The 15,886-nt window shown below is 41.2% G+C and overlaps 1 protein-coding gene across 3 annotated transcripts in view; it reads right to left on the bottom strand.

The window, feature by feature from the left end:
- Window positions 1-15,886, bottom strand: part of L1CAM (L1 cell adhesion molecule) — a 239,759-nt gene that overhangs the window by 59,799 nt on the left and 164,074 nt on the right. For 2 of the 3 annotated variants that reach the window (XM_069748430.1, XM_069748432.1), the window contains exons 3-4: window positions 2,698-2,806; window positions 1,814-2,004 (exon numbers count right to left, since the gene is read on the bottom strand). In XM_069748430.1, coding sequence (XP_069604531.1) covers window positions 1,814-2,004; window positions 2,698-2,806 — 300 coding nt within the window. Of the gene's footprint in view, window positions 1-1,813; window positions 2,005-2,697; window positions 2,807-4,781; window positions 4,797-15,886 lie in introns of all 3 variants that reach the window. The other variant, XM_069748431.1, reaches the window with a different exon arrangement.

The raw sequence follows: 15,886 nt of genomic DNA, 5'->3' as shown, positions 1-15,886 counted from the left end.
GGCTATTATATTGTTTTGAGTGCTATATGTGGGCTGTTCTACTATATGAATGGTTATGTGGAGGCCATTATACTGTTTGGAGGGCTATTTAGGGGCTGTTACACTACACGGAGGGCTATTTGGAGGCCATAATACTGTTTGGAGGGCTATGCGGAGTCCATTATTCTGTTTGGAGGGCTATGTGGGGGCCATTATACTGTTTGGAGGTCTATATGAGGCCATTGTAGTGTTTGGAGGGCTATGCGGAGTCCATTATTATGTTTGGAGGGCTATGTGGGGGCAATTATACTGTTTGGCGAGCTATGTGGAGTCCATTATACTGTTTGGAGGGCTATGTGGGGGCCATTATATTGTTTGGAGGGCTTTGTGGGGGCTATTATACTGCTTGGAGGGCTATGTGAGGGCCATTATACCTTTTTGGAGGGTAATGAGGGGCCATTATACAGTTTGGAGGGCTATGTGGAGGTCATTATACTGTTTGAAGGATTATGTGGGGGGGGGGGGCTATTATACTGTTTTGAGTGCTATGTGGGGGCTGTTCTACTATATGAATGGTTATGTGGAGGCCATTATACTGTTTGGAGGGCTATTTAGGGGCTGTTACACTACACGGAGGGATATTTGGAGGCCATAATACTGTTTGGAGGGCTATGTGGAGGCCAGTATACTGTTTGTAGCACTATGTGGCGGCTGTAATACTATATGGAGGACTATGTGGAGGCCATTATACTGTTTGGAGGGCTATTTAGGGGCTGTTACACTATATGGAGGGCTATGTGGAGGCCATTATACTGTTTGGAGGGCAATGTGGAGACCATTATACTGTTTGGAGGGCTATATAGGGTCTGTTATACTATATGGAGGGCTATTTGGAGGCCATTATACTGTTTGGAGGGCAATGTGGAGACCATTATACTGTTTGGAGGGCTATGTGGGGTCTGTTATACTATATGGAGGGCTATGTGGAGGCCATTTTACTGTTTGGAGGGCAATGTGCAAACCATTATACTGTTTGGAGGGCTATGTGGGGTCTGTTATACTATATGGAGGGCTATTTGGAGGCCATTATATTGTTTGGAGGGCAATGTGGAGACCATTATACTGTTTGGAGGGCTATGTGGAGGCCATTATACTGTCTGCGGGCCAATATACAATGTAGAGGGTTGTTGGGGCCATCATAATGTGTATAGAGTTGTGTATGGGGCATCATACTGTGTGAGCGGGTGTAAGGGCAGTTATATTATACGGAGGGATGTGTCGGGGTTATCATACTATGTTGGGATCATTGTGGGGGTATCACACTTTGCGGGCTTGTGGGTAATATAGGGTCATCAAACTGTGTGTGTGGAGGGTACTTTGTAGGAATCCACTGTGGGGGTATTATACTATATTTGGGGGGGCAATTTTGTTGCCATTATACTTTATGGGTGCCATGAGAGGGGGATCTAGGGGCTTCCTTAGGAGGAAATTACTTTGTATGGGCTGCAAGGTTGTGAGATATTCTTTTCTGTGATCTGCTGAATATTTTTTTGTGTAGGTGGTGGGCCCAAATAAGGACTTTAACTATGGGGTCCCATGATTTCTGTGTACGCCCCTGTGTGTGGGCTATCATGTGGTTGGCAATGTTTTCACCTGTGAAGAGTCCGTGTAGTCCTGTATTGAGTCACTAACTGGGCATCTAGATGATTCTCCATAGCTATCACAAACGTTGGAACTTCCTGTGACATGCACGCAGCTCTGGAGGACAAACTGCTGCCCTAACTGGTGAAATTCTGTGAACTCTCAAAAATACAAAAAACCCCATCAAACATACCTTCTGTGATAACACGCATCTCATTTGACACCGCTGTGCCCAGTTCATTACTGGCAAAGCAGCGGTATATGCCTTGGAAATCCCTCATGTTCCCATTGGAAGGGGAAATAATCATAGTCCCCGAGTGCTTTTTTAGGAAGACTCTGGTGTCGTTTGTCTCAAATGGCACTCCGTCCTTCTCCCACATATACCTTGAAAACAAAAGAAAATGTTGGGTACAGGTCTCAAATGGCTCCAAAACTAATTTCCCTGTCTCTCACGATTCCTTTGACAATGTGATGGTTAAAGGGATTGTCCACCACTTATTAAAGGGCCAAAGGAGGTTAAAAACAAACAAAAAAAAATACCTCCTTGACTGACACCACTTATCCAGACACAGAGCTGTGTTCAATGCTGGGATTGACATTGAGTGGAGGCATCAAATGACCGCTGCAGCTAATCAATGGCTGCTGACTGTCTGCAGCACTCTATTGAAGTCCCTGCTAGATGTTGATGTCTGGACGTCAGATGAACGTGGCATACAACGTTGATGCTAAGACATCAGTAGGAAACACAGCATGGAAGAGTGGCGCCGGAGCAGGAAGTATTTCTTTAAGGAAAAATGTTCACCTGTCCAGGCCCATTTTTAAGGGGTCACCCATTAATGGACAATCCCTTTAATCACCATGGAAGTTAATGTGGATACCAAGATACAGATGGGGAACATAGCTCCAAGTACGGAAGAGCGGCGCCGGTACGGGAATTATTATTTTTTCTATTTTTTATTTTTTTTCCCCACTAGAGGAAATTCCTTTTAAATTTCAGAAATCCAAAAACATGAATGTAGCAATGGTCGAACGTCACATTCATCCTTTATGGAACCGTTCCTCAAAAGAAGTTCTTACGTAGCTCTGGAGTTTTCTTTCGCTTCGCATTTCAGTGTAATAATATCGCTTGGATCCATGACGTAAAGTTTCGGGGGCTGCTCGATGAAAGATGGAGGGAATAATTGTGCTGAAAGAAGGAAAAACATACAGATTTACAGAGGAAAAAATCAACTTTACCAAGAAGCTATCACTGGTACTAATAAAAGCATAAAATTGGAAATAACTATTGTGCATTTTGGGGGGCAATCCCATATATATTTGCCCCCTATTACTTAATACAAATCTTGTTATAGAATGTGGACATTATATTTTTACCTAAAGGCCTGTATTTTGGGCCTATGGAGCGCTATGTAGGGTCTGCTATACTATATGGAGGGCTATTTGGAGGCCATCATACTGTTTGGAGGGCTATGTGGAGGCCATTATACTGTTTGGAGCACTATGTGGGGGCTGTAATACTATATGGAGGACTATGTGGAGGCCATTATACTGTTTGGAGGGCTATTTGAGGTCAGTTATACTATATAGAGGGCTATGTGGAGGCCATTATACTGTTTGGAGGGCAATGAGGGGACCATTATACTGTTTGGAGGGCTATGTGGGGTCTGTTATACTATATGGAGGGCTATTTTGAGGCCATTATACTGTTTGGAGGGCTATTTGAGGTCTGTTATACTATATAGAGGGCTATGTTGAGGTCTTTTATACTATATAGAGGGCTATGTGGAGGCCATTATACTGTTTGGAGGGCAATGTGGAGGCCATTATACTGTTTGGAGGGCTATGTGGGGTCTGTTATACTATATGGAGGGCTATTTTGAGGCCATGATACTGTTTGGAGGGCTATTTGAGGTCTGTTATACTATGTAGAGGGCTATGTTGAGGTCTGTTATACTATATAGAGGGCTCTGTGGAGGCCATTATACTGTTTGGAGGGCTATTTGAGGTATGTTATACTATATAGAGGGCTATGTGGAGGCCATTATACTGTTTGGAGGGCAATGTGGAGACCATTATACTGTTTGGAGGGCTATGTGGATGCCATTTTGGGCTAAAAATAATTATTACCATTGGGTTCCATTAAATATGTAACACTTTGTTTGCCTGCACATCGCTAATTGTAAAATTAGATAACTGAGAACAGTCAGTGAGCGTGTTCTGATGGGGATCTTGTAACTCTTATAACTGTCTTTTTTTTAAAATTCTTCTGTACTTATTTGCATAAATGACATCGAAGTTGCGCAGAACTTTGACCCTGTCATAATAATCAGCACAAAAGAGCTACAAAATCATCCTCAGAACAAGCTCGCTATCTGATCCTCAGTTAACTTCAATGTGCAAGATAAATAAAGCCTGTGAAAACCAAATATTTTTAATGAAACACATTAGCCAAAATGTTTAGCCCAACATACATTGCATTTAAGTAAGGAAATAAAAATGACTTAAAGGATTGCAAATTTTCATAAAAAAACAGGCTGCAATTCCCATCACAGCCACTGGGTGGCCACACAGACACATATATCATAAACATCTCCTGACAGCGTGCTGTAAAATCATATTTTTTTCCCCAAACGTCATCTTTCACCTCTCGCCTTGGACAATAAGGAAAGATAAGGAAGAATTGTATCAATATTTTACAATTTAGTGAAACAATTTCCATTCCTGGTAATAAGAGTGCAGCTTGTAAGAAGACAGGTGTCCCCCTTGGATAACATCCCACCCGTGGCTTGCAATAGCCCCACGGACCATTTTATTTGCCCAAATTTACCTGGCATGCTCTGGGTGTGGTTTCTCTAAATGAGGAGGGAGGATGCATAACCCAGGCTCAATTTTAGTTCTTTATTTACATTTTTTATATCTAAAATGCCTTAAATTTGGAAAAAGGGTCTGTTATTTTATGTTTTCCAAAAACAGTGCCCCTCTTGTCCACAGGCTGTGTCCGGTATTGCAGCACATCCACGTACAAATTAATTAATCTGGCAAAACTCAGGTTTTAATTCTAATAATGGAACCCTATGAGTTGGGGGGTAGAGGGTTAAAGCTGGCAATGTAAATTTCATATGCACAAGCGTCTACTCAGTGTGCAGAAAATGGGAACTTACTTGCTGGAAATTCATCTGCAGGTTCCATTTAGCACAAGCAAAATGAAGGAAAGAAGAAAGGAAGAGAAAGCACAGTTACCAGAGATCGCAGAGACTGGATACAGTTAGTGCAAGCGGAACAAGCGGACATGTATATAAGCAGTACATGGATACAGTATAATGACCTAAGCAGTACACGGATACAGTATAATGACCTAAGCAGTACACGCATACAGTATAATGACCTAAGCAGTACACGGATACAGAATAATGACCTAAGCAGTACACGGATAGAGAATAATGACCTAAGCAGCACACGGATACAGTATAATGACCTAAGCAGTACACGGATACAGTATAATGACCTAAGCAGTACACGCATACAGTATAATGACCTAAGCAGTACACGGATACAGAATAATGACCTAAGCAGCACACGGATAGAGAATAATGACCTAAGCAGCACACGGATACAGTATAATGACCTAAGCAGTACACGGATACAGTATAATGACCTAAGCAGTACACGCATACAGTATAATGACCTAAGCAGTACACGGATACAGAATAATGACCTAAGCAGTACACGGATAGAGAATAATGACCTAAGCAGCACACGGATACAGTATAATGACCTAAGCAGTACACGGATACAGAATAATGACCTAAGCAGTACACGGATACAGAATAATGACCTAAGCAGCACACAGATACAGAATAATGACCTAAGCAGTACACGGATACAGTATAATGACCTAAGCAGTACACAGGTACAGAATAATGACCTAAGCAGTACATGGATACAGAATAATGACCTAAGCAGTACACGGACACAGAATAATGACCTAAGCAGTACACGGATACAGAATAATGACCTAAGCAGTACACGGATACAGAATAATGACCTAAGCAGTACACGGATACAGAATAATGACCTTAGCAGCACACAGATACAGTATAATGACCTAAGCAGTACACGGATACAGTATAATGACCTAAGCAGTACACGGATACAGTAAAATGACCTAAGCAGTACACGGATAGAGAATAATGACCTAAGCAGTACACGGATAGAGAATAATGACCTAAGCAGCAAACAGATACAGAATAATGACCTAAGCAGTACACGGATACAGAATAATGACCTAGGCAGCATACAAATACAGTAAAATGGCCTAAGCAGTACACGGATACAGAAAAATGACCTAAGCAGTACATGGATACAGCATAATGACCTAAGCAGTACATGGATACAGCATAATGACCTAAGCAATACATGGATACAGCATAATGACCTAAGCAGTACATGGATACAGTATAATGAGCACATGTGCAAAAGGTGAAAAAGATGGGTTACTTTACTGTTAGGTGCACATAAGAAAGGGACCCCAAAACAATGATCCTAGGGGGCCCTTCATTCGATATCGCTGACCCCTCATTATCTTGCTGGCACCTCATTATAATACTGACATGTCATGGTAGAGACAAGGGAATCGATTCATGACATTGAATTTCATGAAGAATTTGGATCTGTGTTAGGAGGACGTGAGAATCTGTAGTTTTCGGGTGATGACCACACACTGTTAGGCCGGGGTCACTCTAGCATGTGCAATGCGAGAAACTCACACGTGTCTCTTACATCAGTTCCCTATGCAGCCGCACGCTGCGGTCCCGAGTGCCGGCATTGATGCGAGAGACTTGTTCGAGTTTCTTGCATTGCACTCAGAAGTGTGACCCCGGCCTTACTTGTGGTCTTGCACTAGGGTTGCTGTTGGTCTTGCTCATTAGGTTAGTGCTGTTGGTCAGTTGTTGGGTAACACGATGGCTCAGTGGTCAGCACTATTGGGCAGCAGCACAGTGGTTAAATGGTTAGCACTGCTGCTCAGTTGTTGGTCAGCATGGAGGCTCAGTGGGCATCACTGTTGCTCAGTTGTTGGGCTGCACAGATGTTCAGTGGGCAGCACTGTTAGGCAGCACAGTGGATTAATGGTTAGCACTGTTGCTCAGTTATTGGGCACCGTAGTGGCTCAGTGGTCAGCTTGGTGTTGTTTGCAGCAATGAAATCCTGGGTTCTCATCCCATCAAGGACAACATCTGCAAGGCGTGTGTATGTTCTCCCTGTGTTTGCGTGGGTTTCCTCCGGGTTCTTTTTCCTCCCACACTCCAAAGACATACTGATAGAGAATCTAGATTGTGAGCCCCAATGGGGACAGAGATAATAATACCTGTACAGCGCTACAGAAAATGATGGCGCTATATATCAGGAATGAAATAAGTAAAGAGCTAAGCTGCTTCTCATCAAGTTGAAATTCTGCATTCCCCCACTAGGGGCGCTCTCTGCATACAGCTTCCACTGAAAAAAAGGAGTTCCAGCATATTCCTGAAAAGTATGGGATCACCGCTGATCCATGCAGACAGCGCGCCCTGTGGCTGCACATATTTGGTTGGTGCTAATTAGCCATTCATCAAGTGCATTATCTTTTTTTTTTATATTCCAGTATTAAACATAAAAAAGAATGACTAAGAGTTGTAAATTGCAAATGAGCAGGGAGGGAAAAGGAAGACTTAGATGAAAGAGACGTGTATTATGCCCGCTAATGATGCCATTGCGATCAGGCAGAGAGGCTATCATTTATTACTGTATGGGCTGCCAATCCTGAGACAACATTAATTACACCATTAAAATGGGGAAGAGACATAACCCTATAATAAAAGGCTCCGTTAATTTGTGCCTCTTCAGAGCTGTACTCATAGTTCTGCTATTGCGTTTAGTCTCTTTAGCAGGCACATCACTTTGCAATTGGGTTTCATTAAACATTTTGCCCTATTTGCCTGCTACAGCCTTTGTTTTGCACTGTCTTTTGTTGGCTGTAGAATGAGTTAACTGAGAATCCATCAGCGAGCTCATTCTGATGATCTGACGGGAGAGTTTGTAACTCTTTTCAATCAATCACACAGATATAGGACACGTTAACTTTTATGGGATGAGTATTACTATCTATATTGACCCTAAATGTTGGTTTTAATTCATCATATTAAAGGAAGAGGCCCAAAAAAAGCCCACATTTAAGGAAGATGTTAATTGCTCTGATTGCTCACATTTAACAACCTAACAGCCACTGTTAATCTCTGGCTGAATGGGGCGCCTGTTCCGGCACCTATCGTCCCTCCGCTGCGCTGAAGTATTTCATAGTATTTAGAGAGTTATTTAACCCATAGGGTAAACGATATAAAGAAAAAAGAAACAAACCATCGGAATTGCCATTTTTCAGCCTTGGCACCTCTCCATCCCTAAAAAATGCATCAAAAAGCGATGCCTTCAAAAAGGTCCATCAACAAAAAAAATAAAAATGTTATGTTATGTTATCGGCATAATTATACTGACCGGGGGAATCACATCACAAAGTTATTTTTACTAAACAAAAAAAAATTCAATTTTTTCCACCATTTCCCCGCATTTGGAAATGTTTTCCCCATTTACCAGTAAATTGTACAGAATGGTGTCATTTAAAACTACAACTCACCCTGCAAATAAAAATAAGCCCTAGTATGGCGACGTAAAGAGAAAAATTAAAAAAAGAGGAAAAAAAAAACTCAATTACAAAGTTGTTTGTGTTCTTTAAAAGGAAGTGTCCAGTTTTTCAGTTTTTGTTTTTATTTTATTCCCGCCTCTTCCCTGAGTATTCTGTTGTTGTTTTTTTATAAATCCGCCATACGGTTCCAAAGATATAAGCATTTTTATTTAGTGCTTGATTGATGCTCAGTCGATCCTCGGGGGCGTGTCTTTGCACTGCTTTGCATAATTTCCCTGTGAGTCACGCCCCTTTGGAAAGGACCATAAAAAAATAACAAGAATTAAAAAAGCCCATATCTCTAGAACCGTATGGCGGATTTCGAAAAAACAAAAAGCAGAATGCTCAGGGGAACGGTGGAAACAAAATAAGAGGAAAAACTGGACACTTTTGATCTTAGAAAAATGGAAGCTGTATTGGGATTAGTTGCTACATGGTTCCCTATTTGAAATATATATATATATATATATATATATATATATTAGTTTACTTGTAAATAAAAGCTGGAATACCCCTGTAAGAAATCATAAGGTGGGTCTATAATGAGTAACTATTTTTTTTAACCAGCAGTTTCTGTGACCTGATGTGTAATTATGGCTATCTATAATGCTGACAAATACAAGCACCTTCCATGCAGACACATTATAAAAGGTTATTACAACGCGTTTCACCTTTAAATAATTATAATCAAATTAATCATAATGTACATCTTGCCTAATCGTGCTGCGTACCGCTGAATATAATATATGGTAATTCAGTACCGGAATAAATAAGAAGTAACAAGTAATAATAAGAATATAATGAGACGTATCTGCTTGTATGGAGGATGCACAGCCAGTTCTACCTCCTTACATGAAGAATGTCCAGGCAGCTTTAAGACAAAGGATATATGATACAGTGACCTGATCCTCTCCAGGGGGGACCACCTTAACCAGCATTAGTGCAAGGCGAGGTTATGGATCCCATCGTCAGGCCGATACCGAATATCCGGTGATTTATACCGATCTTTAGTAGTAATGCAGAGGAACGAGATTAGTAAATCCAAACCCAAAGCCATAATGCCTAGGAGGGATTGGCAGCTTATTATTGGCAGCCATATTATTAACTCGCTCATCGGCGTGCAACATAAAGCTCGGAGAGAAGCAGAATTATTTTCGGAAGATTTTAATTCAGTAATTAGGGTTTCTATGACAATGCTATGGCAATACTGATGGAAATCTTCAGTGATCTAAAGGAGGATTATAGAAATGCGATAATTGTGCTCCAAACATAGGTCTCGTTATAGAAGTTCATGTCCAGGGAAGTAGAGCGCCCTGCTCAACAATATATCACGGCTGTGATGTGTGGCTGCTCAGACACTTTACATGGCTTCTACGTAGATATCTTCATCCTCAACATGAACTCCTCACATACACAGCCATGGTCTCCTAGATCCCACCGCTTGGATCTAATGGGAGAAGACAGTGTCATATCCATACCTTGTATTCTAGTAAATTAGAGTTATGTGCCTGCCCCTGAGGAACCTTTTCAATTAAATTGAGTCAAAGACTAACATCCCTTAACATGAACTCCTCACATGCACAGCCATGGTCTCCAAGATCCCACCGCTTGGATCTAATGAGAGAAAACAGTATCATATCCATACCTTGTATTCTAGTAAATTAGAGTTATGTGCCTGCCCCTGAGGAACCTTTTCAATTAAATTGAGTCAAAGACTAACATCCCTTAACATGAACTCCTCACATACACAGCCATGGTCTTCAAGATCCCACCGCTTGGATCTAATGGGAGAAGACAGTATCATATCCATACCTTGTATTCTAGTAAATTAGAGTTATGTGCCTGCCCCTGAGGAACCTTTTGAATTGAATTGAGTCAAAGACTAACATTTTTCTACACACCATAACCAAGATTTCACATCTTGGACCAAATGAGAGAAGATAGTATCTTATCCATGTCTTGTGTTTTAGTAGCTCAGATTATGTAACTTTCCCCTAGGAACCTTTTCAATTAAATTTGGTCACAAACTAATGCTTTCCCACCAATCTAATTGTACTCTTTAGTTCTGCACTCCACACATGTAGCATCCTAAAAAACTTAAATCTAATACCAAATGGCTAATAACAATCCATGGACGTCCCTTAACATGAACTCCTCACAAACATAGCAATGGTTTCCAAAAACCAACATCTTAGACCAAATGGAAGAAGACCGTATCTCATCCATGTGTTGTGCTCAAATAATTGAGATTTTTATATACCGCCCCTGAGGAACTTTTTCAATGAAATTTACTTTTTCCTGCTCACCACCTCTCCAGTTCTATGGTCCACACATCCTAAAAATCTTATATCTGGTGCCAAATTGCTAATGACAATCCATGGAGATCCCTCAACGTGAACTCCTCAGAAATATAGCAATGGTTTCCAAAAGCTAACCTCTTGGACCGAATGGAAAAAGATGGTATTGTATCCATATCTTGCATCCTAGTAACTGAGAGTTAGTTTTTTGCCCCTGTGGAACCTTTTCAATGAAATTGGGCCAAGTGATAATGCATTCACACCCACTTAACCATATTCTCTAGATCTACACTCCACACATGTAGCATCATAAGTAACATAAATTCGATGACAAATGTACAATAATATTCCATGGACATCCCTCGACATGACCACCTCACAACATAGTCATGGTCTCCAAGACCCCACCTGTTGGAGTAAATGGAACAAAAAAGTATCTTATCCATATTTTGTGTTCAAATAACTGAGTTATGTACCTACCCCTGAGGAACCTTTTCAATCAAATTGGACCAAAGACTAAAATTTTCATACACAAGATCCAATTGTAATCTAACGCTGACTCCTCACAAACAAAACGTAGCCATGGCCTCCAAGTTCCCACTTTTTTGACCAAATTACAGAAGACTAATTCATCTAATTCATATCTTGTCTTCTACATACTGGGAGTTATGTACATGCCCTCGAGGAATCTTTTCAATAAAATTGGGTCAAGTAAAAAAGTGATTTCTCACCCATCTAATCATACTCTACAGATTTACACTTCACACATGTTACGTCCTAAAAACCTTAAATCCGTAGCCAAATGGCTAATAACGATCCCATATGCTTTACCAGATTTATTCCAAGAGGATTACAGATTTGGCTCCAAACTGTGTCCTTCTTGAAGTTCATCGCAATGAAAATCAATGTCATTGGATTTTGATGCATTGTAGTAATTTGCCGCTGGTAATTTTACGTAGAAGTAATTCCATCAACATGGGCCAATTCTGTCATTTGGCCCAATGGATCATTGCCAGGTTTTTCAGACTTGGCCATGAATGCATATTCCGAGGTTTAGCCAAATGACTACACAACATGATATCACAGAGAAGCTTCCTCAGATGATAATCGATGCAGCTCACAGGCTGAAGCAGAGATATTTAGTCTGAATTTTGGGGGTTCGGGCAATGTACGCCGGTATAGCTTGTACAGAATATCTTAGGTAGCTTTCAGTTCCTAGTTCATTGGCTAGATCTTTAGCTTCACTTTCAATATTTCCTCCTTGCGTTCCAAGAGCTACAACTTTTTAATTTTTGGGTTGATAGTAGGGTTGTAGAAGTCCCGCGGATGTCGCTAATGGAAATCTGGGCTAAGTTGGCCTTCAGGCACAGTGAACTCTGAAATTTGCCTGCGTTCACTGATGCCACCCCTGCTTATCGCCTTACTTCTGATGGTGTTATATGGTAAAATATCATGCTATACGGCAGTGCTTTCCAATCTGCGGCTCCTCCAGCTGTTTCAAGCCAATTTAAAGAGCACCTTACCCTGGATTTTTCATTTAACCCTTTCTCGACCTTGGGGTTTTCCCATTTTTGCGTTTTGTTTTTCGCTCCCCTTCTTCCCAGAGCCATAACTTTTTATTTTTCCATCAACATGGCCATGTGAGGGTTTGTTTTTCTGCAAGATGAGTTGTACTTTTGATCAACACCATTGATTTTACCATATAGTGTATCAAAAAACGGAGAAAAAAAAATCCAATTCCACAATTGTTTTTTTTTTTTTTTTTACCATGTTCACTAAATTCTAAACCTGACCTGCCTTTATGATTCTCCAGGTCATTATGAGTTCACAGACACCAAACATGTCGGGGTTCTTTTTTATTTAAGTGGTGAAAAAAAAAATTAAATTGTCGCATTTCCACTGATTCTGGAACAGTTTTTTTTTCTTCTGTGCCCCTCCGTTCCAAAGTTACGAACCTACAAAGGTGCATTATTTTCCCGTCAAACAACTGGGCGTACACCACAGGACTTCTCTGGGGGCATTTCCACTTTCTCCTATGATGCTAGCCAATCAAAACACAGCCACGCCCACAGACAAAACATTTTGGTAGACCAGCAAGTAGCTGGAGGGAAAATTTACATAATTATTACCGGGGCTTATAACTTTGGAATGGATGGGAACAGAAGAGAAAGAAAAACTGTTCCAGAATCAGTGGAGCAGCAGCAATTGGATGTGGTCCTCAGTTTATATTACAAAATCCAGCAAAAAAATCCCTTTAAATTTACATAACACTTATTTAACTTGATATCTTTGTTGGATAAATGTGTTCAAAAAAGCATTCGTAATCATACAGTGTTTGGATTTTATATTAACACTTGAGTATAAACTAAAAGGGTCATCTAAACGCGGGGGTGAGAGGGGAGCAGACACTTTTTTCACAGTAATGAATACAATATAAAGACTCTAATAACAGTCATGGCTTTAAAATCCCTAGATTATACATTCTTAGTAGTTTCTTATTTTTTCCTGTACCCGAAAGACCAAACCTTAAAGCTGCGCGCGCTCTTCATGTAGCAAAACAATTAGCGAGACATAACAGGAGGATTGTAGACGGCGCGGGGAGCTCACAACTGGCAAGTCTCGGGAATTACTCACTGTCTCCAGTCACAGTCAGCTTGCTTCCAGCTAAAACTAGGGCAAGTCGGAGCTCTTGGAAATAACAGTGGTGGCGTCCTTGACGCGTTTTTATGACCTTGGCAGAATATAGGGTACAGCACTTAAAAAAAAAATGTAAAGATGGAGGCGACGCACGAATGCAAATGATTCAATTTAGTAGGAATCTAATTGTGCTTGATGGATATCGAGGAAAGAGAGCGATAGCCCGCCATATTAGATGGTGACAGACATAAAAAATTAGGATATGCCATATATGAATGATATTTTGGGGGACTTATCTACCAATTGCGAGAAAGAAGTCCTTGTAGGAAATGCTTTGCCACATTACTTGCTTTCCCTATCAAATTCATAGCATGAGTAGATGATTTTTTTCTTAATTAACGTTCCTACAACTACAGCTGCCGGAGATCCTGATTCAGTCCTAGGTGAAATTCCCAGAGACGAGACCCTCAGCTCCTTGATATTTATGCCAGATCTTGTGACTTTGCCATAAATACTTCAGATGGAAACACTTCCTTAACACTCAGTTCACATTTATACTCTACTCAATGTTGACCATATGCATTGGAGTTTCTATCTAAAGCCCCCCAAAAAAGGGTTTCAGATGGACCCCCCCCCCCCAATAGTCATTCACTATAATGTAGCAGTCAGAGTAACAATGGACTTCATTTGACCTCCTGTCCAGCTGTGTCCATATTTTTAGGTGGACACAAACGCAAGGCTTATCATGCTTTTGTGCCACCTAAAAAAATGGATGTTGTCGGAATGGAGGCCAAAGTGACTCTATCTGCCCTTATAAAGAATGCCTTGTTAAAGCTCTCTTGCCAGAACCACAGACAGAAGTCACACCAACCCAATTTGTTGGAGGTTTTAGCCAAGGCACACCTCAATCATGCCACCACCTTCGGCCAACATGAACACCACTAATATTTTAGCGTCTCTCAATTGTTATTGTGGTGGGACTCAAGTTTGATATGGAGTTAGCTTTGGGGTTAATCCAATAAACTACATCGATTGTCATGATATGTACTTTTGCCCTGTCCTGTATTTGAATAATATGCCATTTGATGTATGTAACTGTTCTCTGGTTTCTATTAGCTGTAATTTATGTATTTTCTTGTGCTGGGAGTTCACTTGTAACAATATGTCTCCTTCCCCCAATACTTGCAGCCCTAAGCTATAATGTAATTAAGCTTTGTCAACATCACTAGTGGAGGAATAGCCATTCTTCCTCACAGCAGGTGGCTAGTCAAATGTACATACTACATAGACTACGTGGAGCCCACCAGTCTAGAATCTTCTGGTGGACCCAACCATTGAATAGAAGGTGTGACCCCTACCCCCCTTCATGGGCGGATCCCAGGAGCTCAGACAATCCATTCTTATTTTGAGATCAGATGTGAGTTGATCCTTGAAGGAGAAGGAGTGGGGATTCTTAGCTGAGGCAAGACCCCACGCCCATCTGGAACTGTGGAAGCGAACGGGGTGAGACTTGAGCTGAGGACATATCTCGTCGTTCGTGAGATTGTTTTGGGATCCCTTGGACTCGTGTGGACTATTGCTTTGTTACCTGGCACAAGGATTATCGGGAGGTGCCCCCGAACCTGTTCCATTGGACTAATTGTGGACTCTGTAGATCTACCTGCATGTGTTGTTCCAGCGTTCTTGATAATAAATCTGTGGAATCATCCCTCGGCCTGTTGTCCCTTCTTGCTCTGCCGTACACCCCGTCACAATCCATAATTTGGTTTCTTAAGGTTTTCCAAAGCTAAACATTATGGCCTACATGTGATCGGTCGGAATGTTGGACTATCAAAGATATGGGGCACAAAAACATCAGTATAATGAGTGGTTCTGACCTGAAGTATCAAGGAGAGCCCCGGCAGAGGCCCAGATATACCATATAAGAGCCATGGTGGTGATCCATAAGCATTTTATGTTGCCCTTGGGTAGTCAGTCAGGGTCCTGAGGGTAAAGGCTCATTTACACTAGCCGATGGTGCCATTGAATGACCGCCGATTGGCAGTCACTCAATAGCCTCATTAGACAGGAAGTCTACCCACCCCATGAGCACAAAACAATCAGTAATAGTTTGTTCTGTGCACATAGACTGCCATTTTTCTCGGCAGCACAAGATGTGCTGCTGAGAACAATCTTTAAAAGAACAAACTTGCCAATCATTTCACCTGACAAAAGACCATTGTACTCGTTCATCAGCAGCCTGTTTACACGGCAAGATTATCGGAAAAGAAGTGTTCACAGTAATGGGACCCCAAGAGCTTCACTGGTCAGCCATTAATGGACTAGCCTAAGTATTGGCCCTCAATGTATATTCCAAAACACATGTTTTAATATGTTGGAACTTTTCGGGAAGCCTTCTAGGGTTCACATTCAGCGTTTACCGGTGATCTTGTTTTTTCTTACTGAACCGGTAGGATCAGAATATAGAATGCACAAGATCAGTAAATAGAAGGGGCCTTCATCAGAAACGACTGGACTCCTAGAATAAACGATTTGTAAGTCATTATTTGTGAAGGGCTGGTCCATATAACACAAAGTGGCATAATACCGTCCTACAGCAGAAAAAACAGCCCTGACCTGG

The sequence above is a fragment of the Ranitomeya imitator genome, chromosome 2 (genome assembly GCF_032444005.1).
Source record: "Ranitomeya imitator isolate aRanImi1 chromosome 2, aRanImi1.pri, whole genome shotgun sequence".
Classification (NCBI taxonomy): Eukaryota; Metazoa; Chordata; class Amphibia; order Anura; family Dendrobatidae; genus Ranitomeya; species Ranitomeya imitator.
Note: the sequence above shows the minus strand (reverse complement) of the source record. Positions and strands in the feature narration are given on the sequence as shown.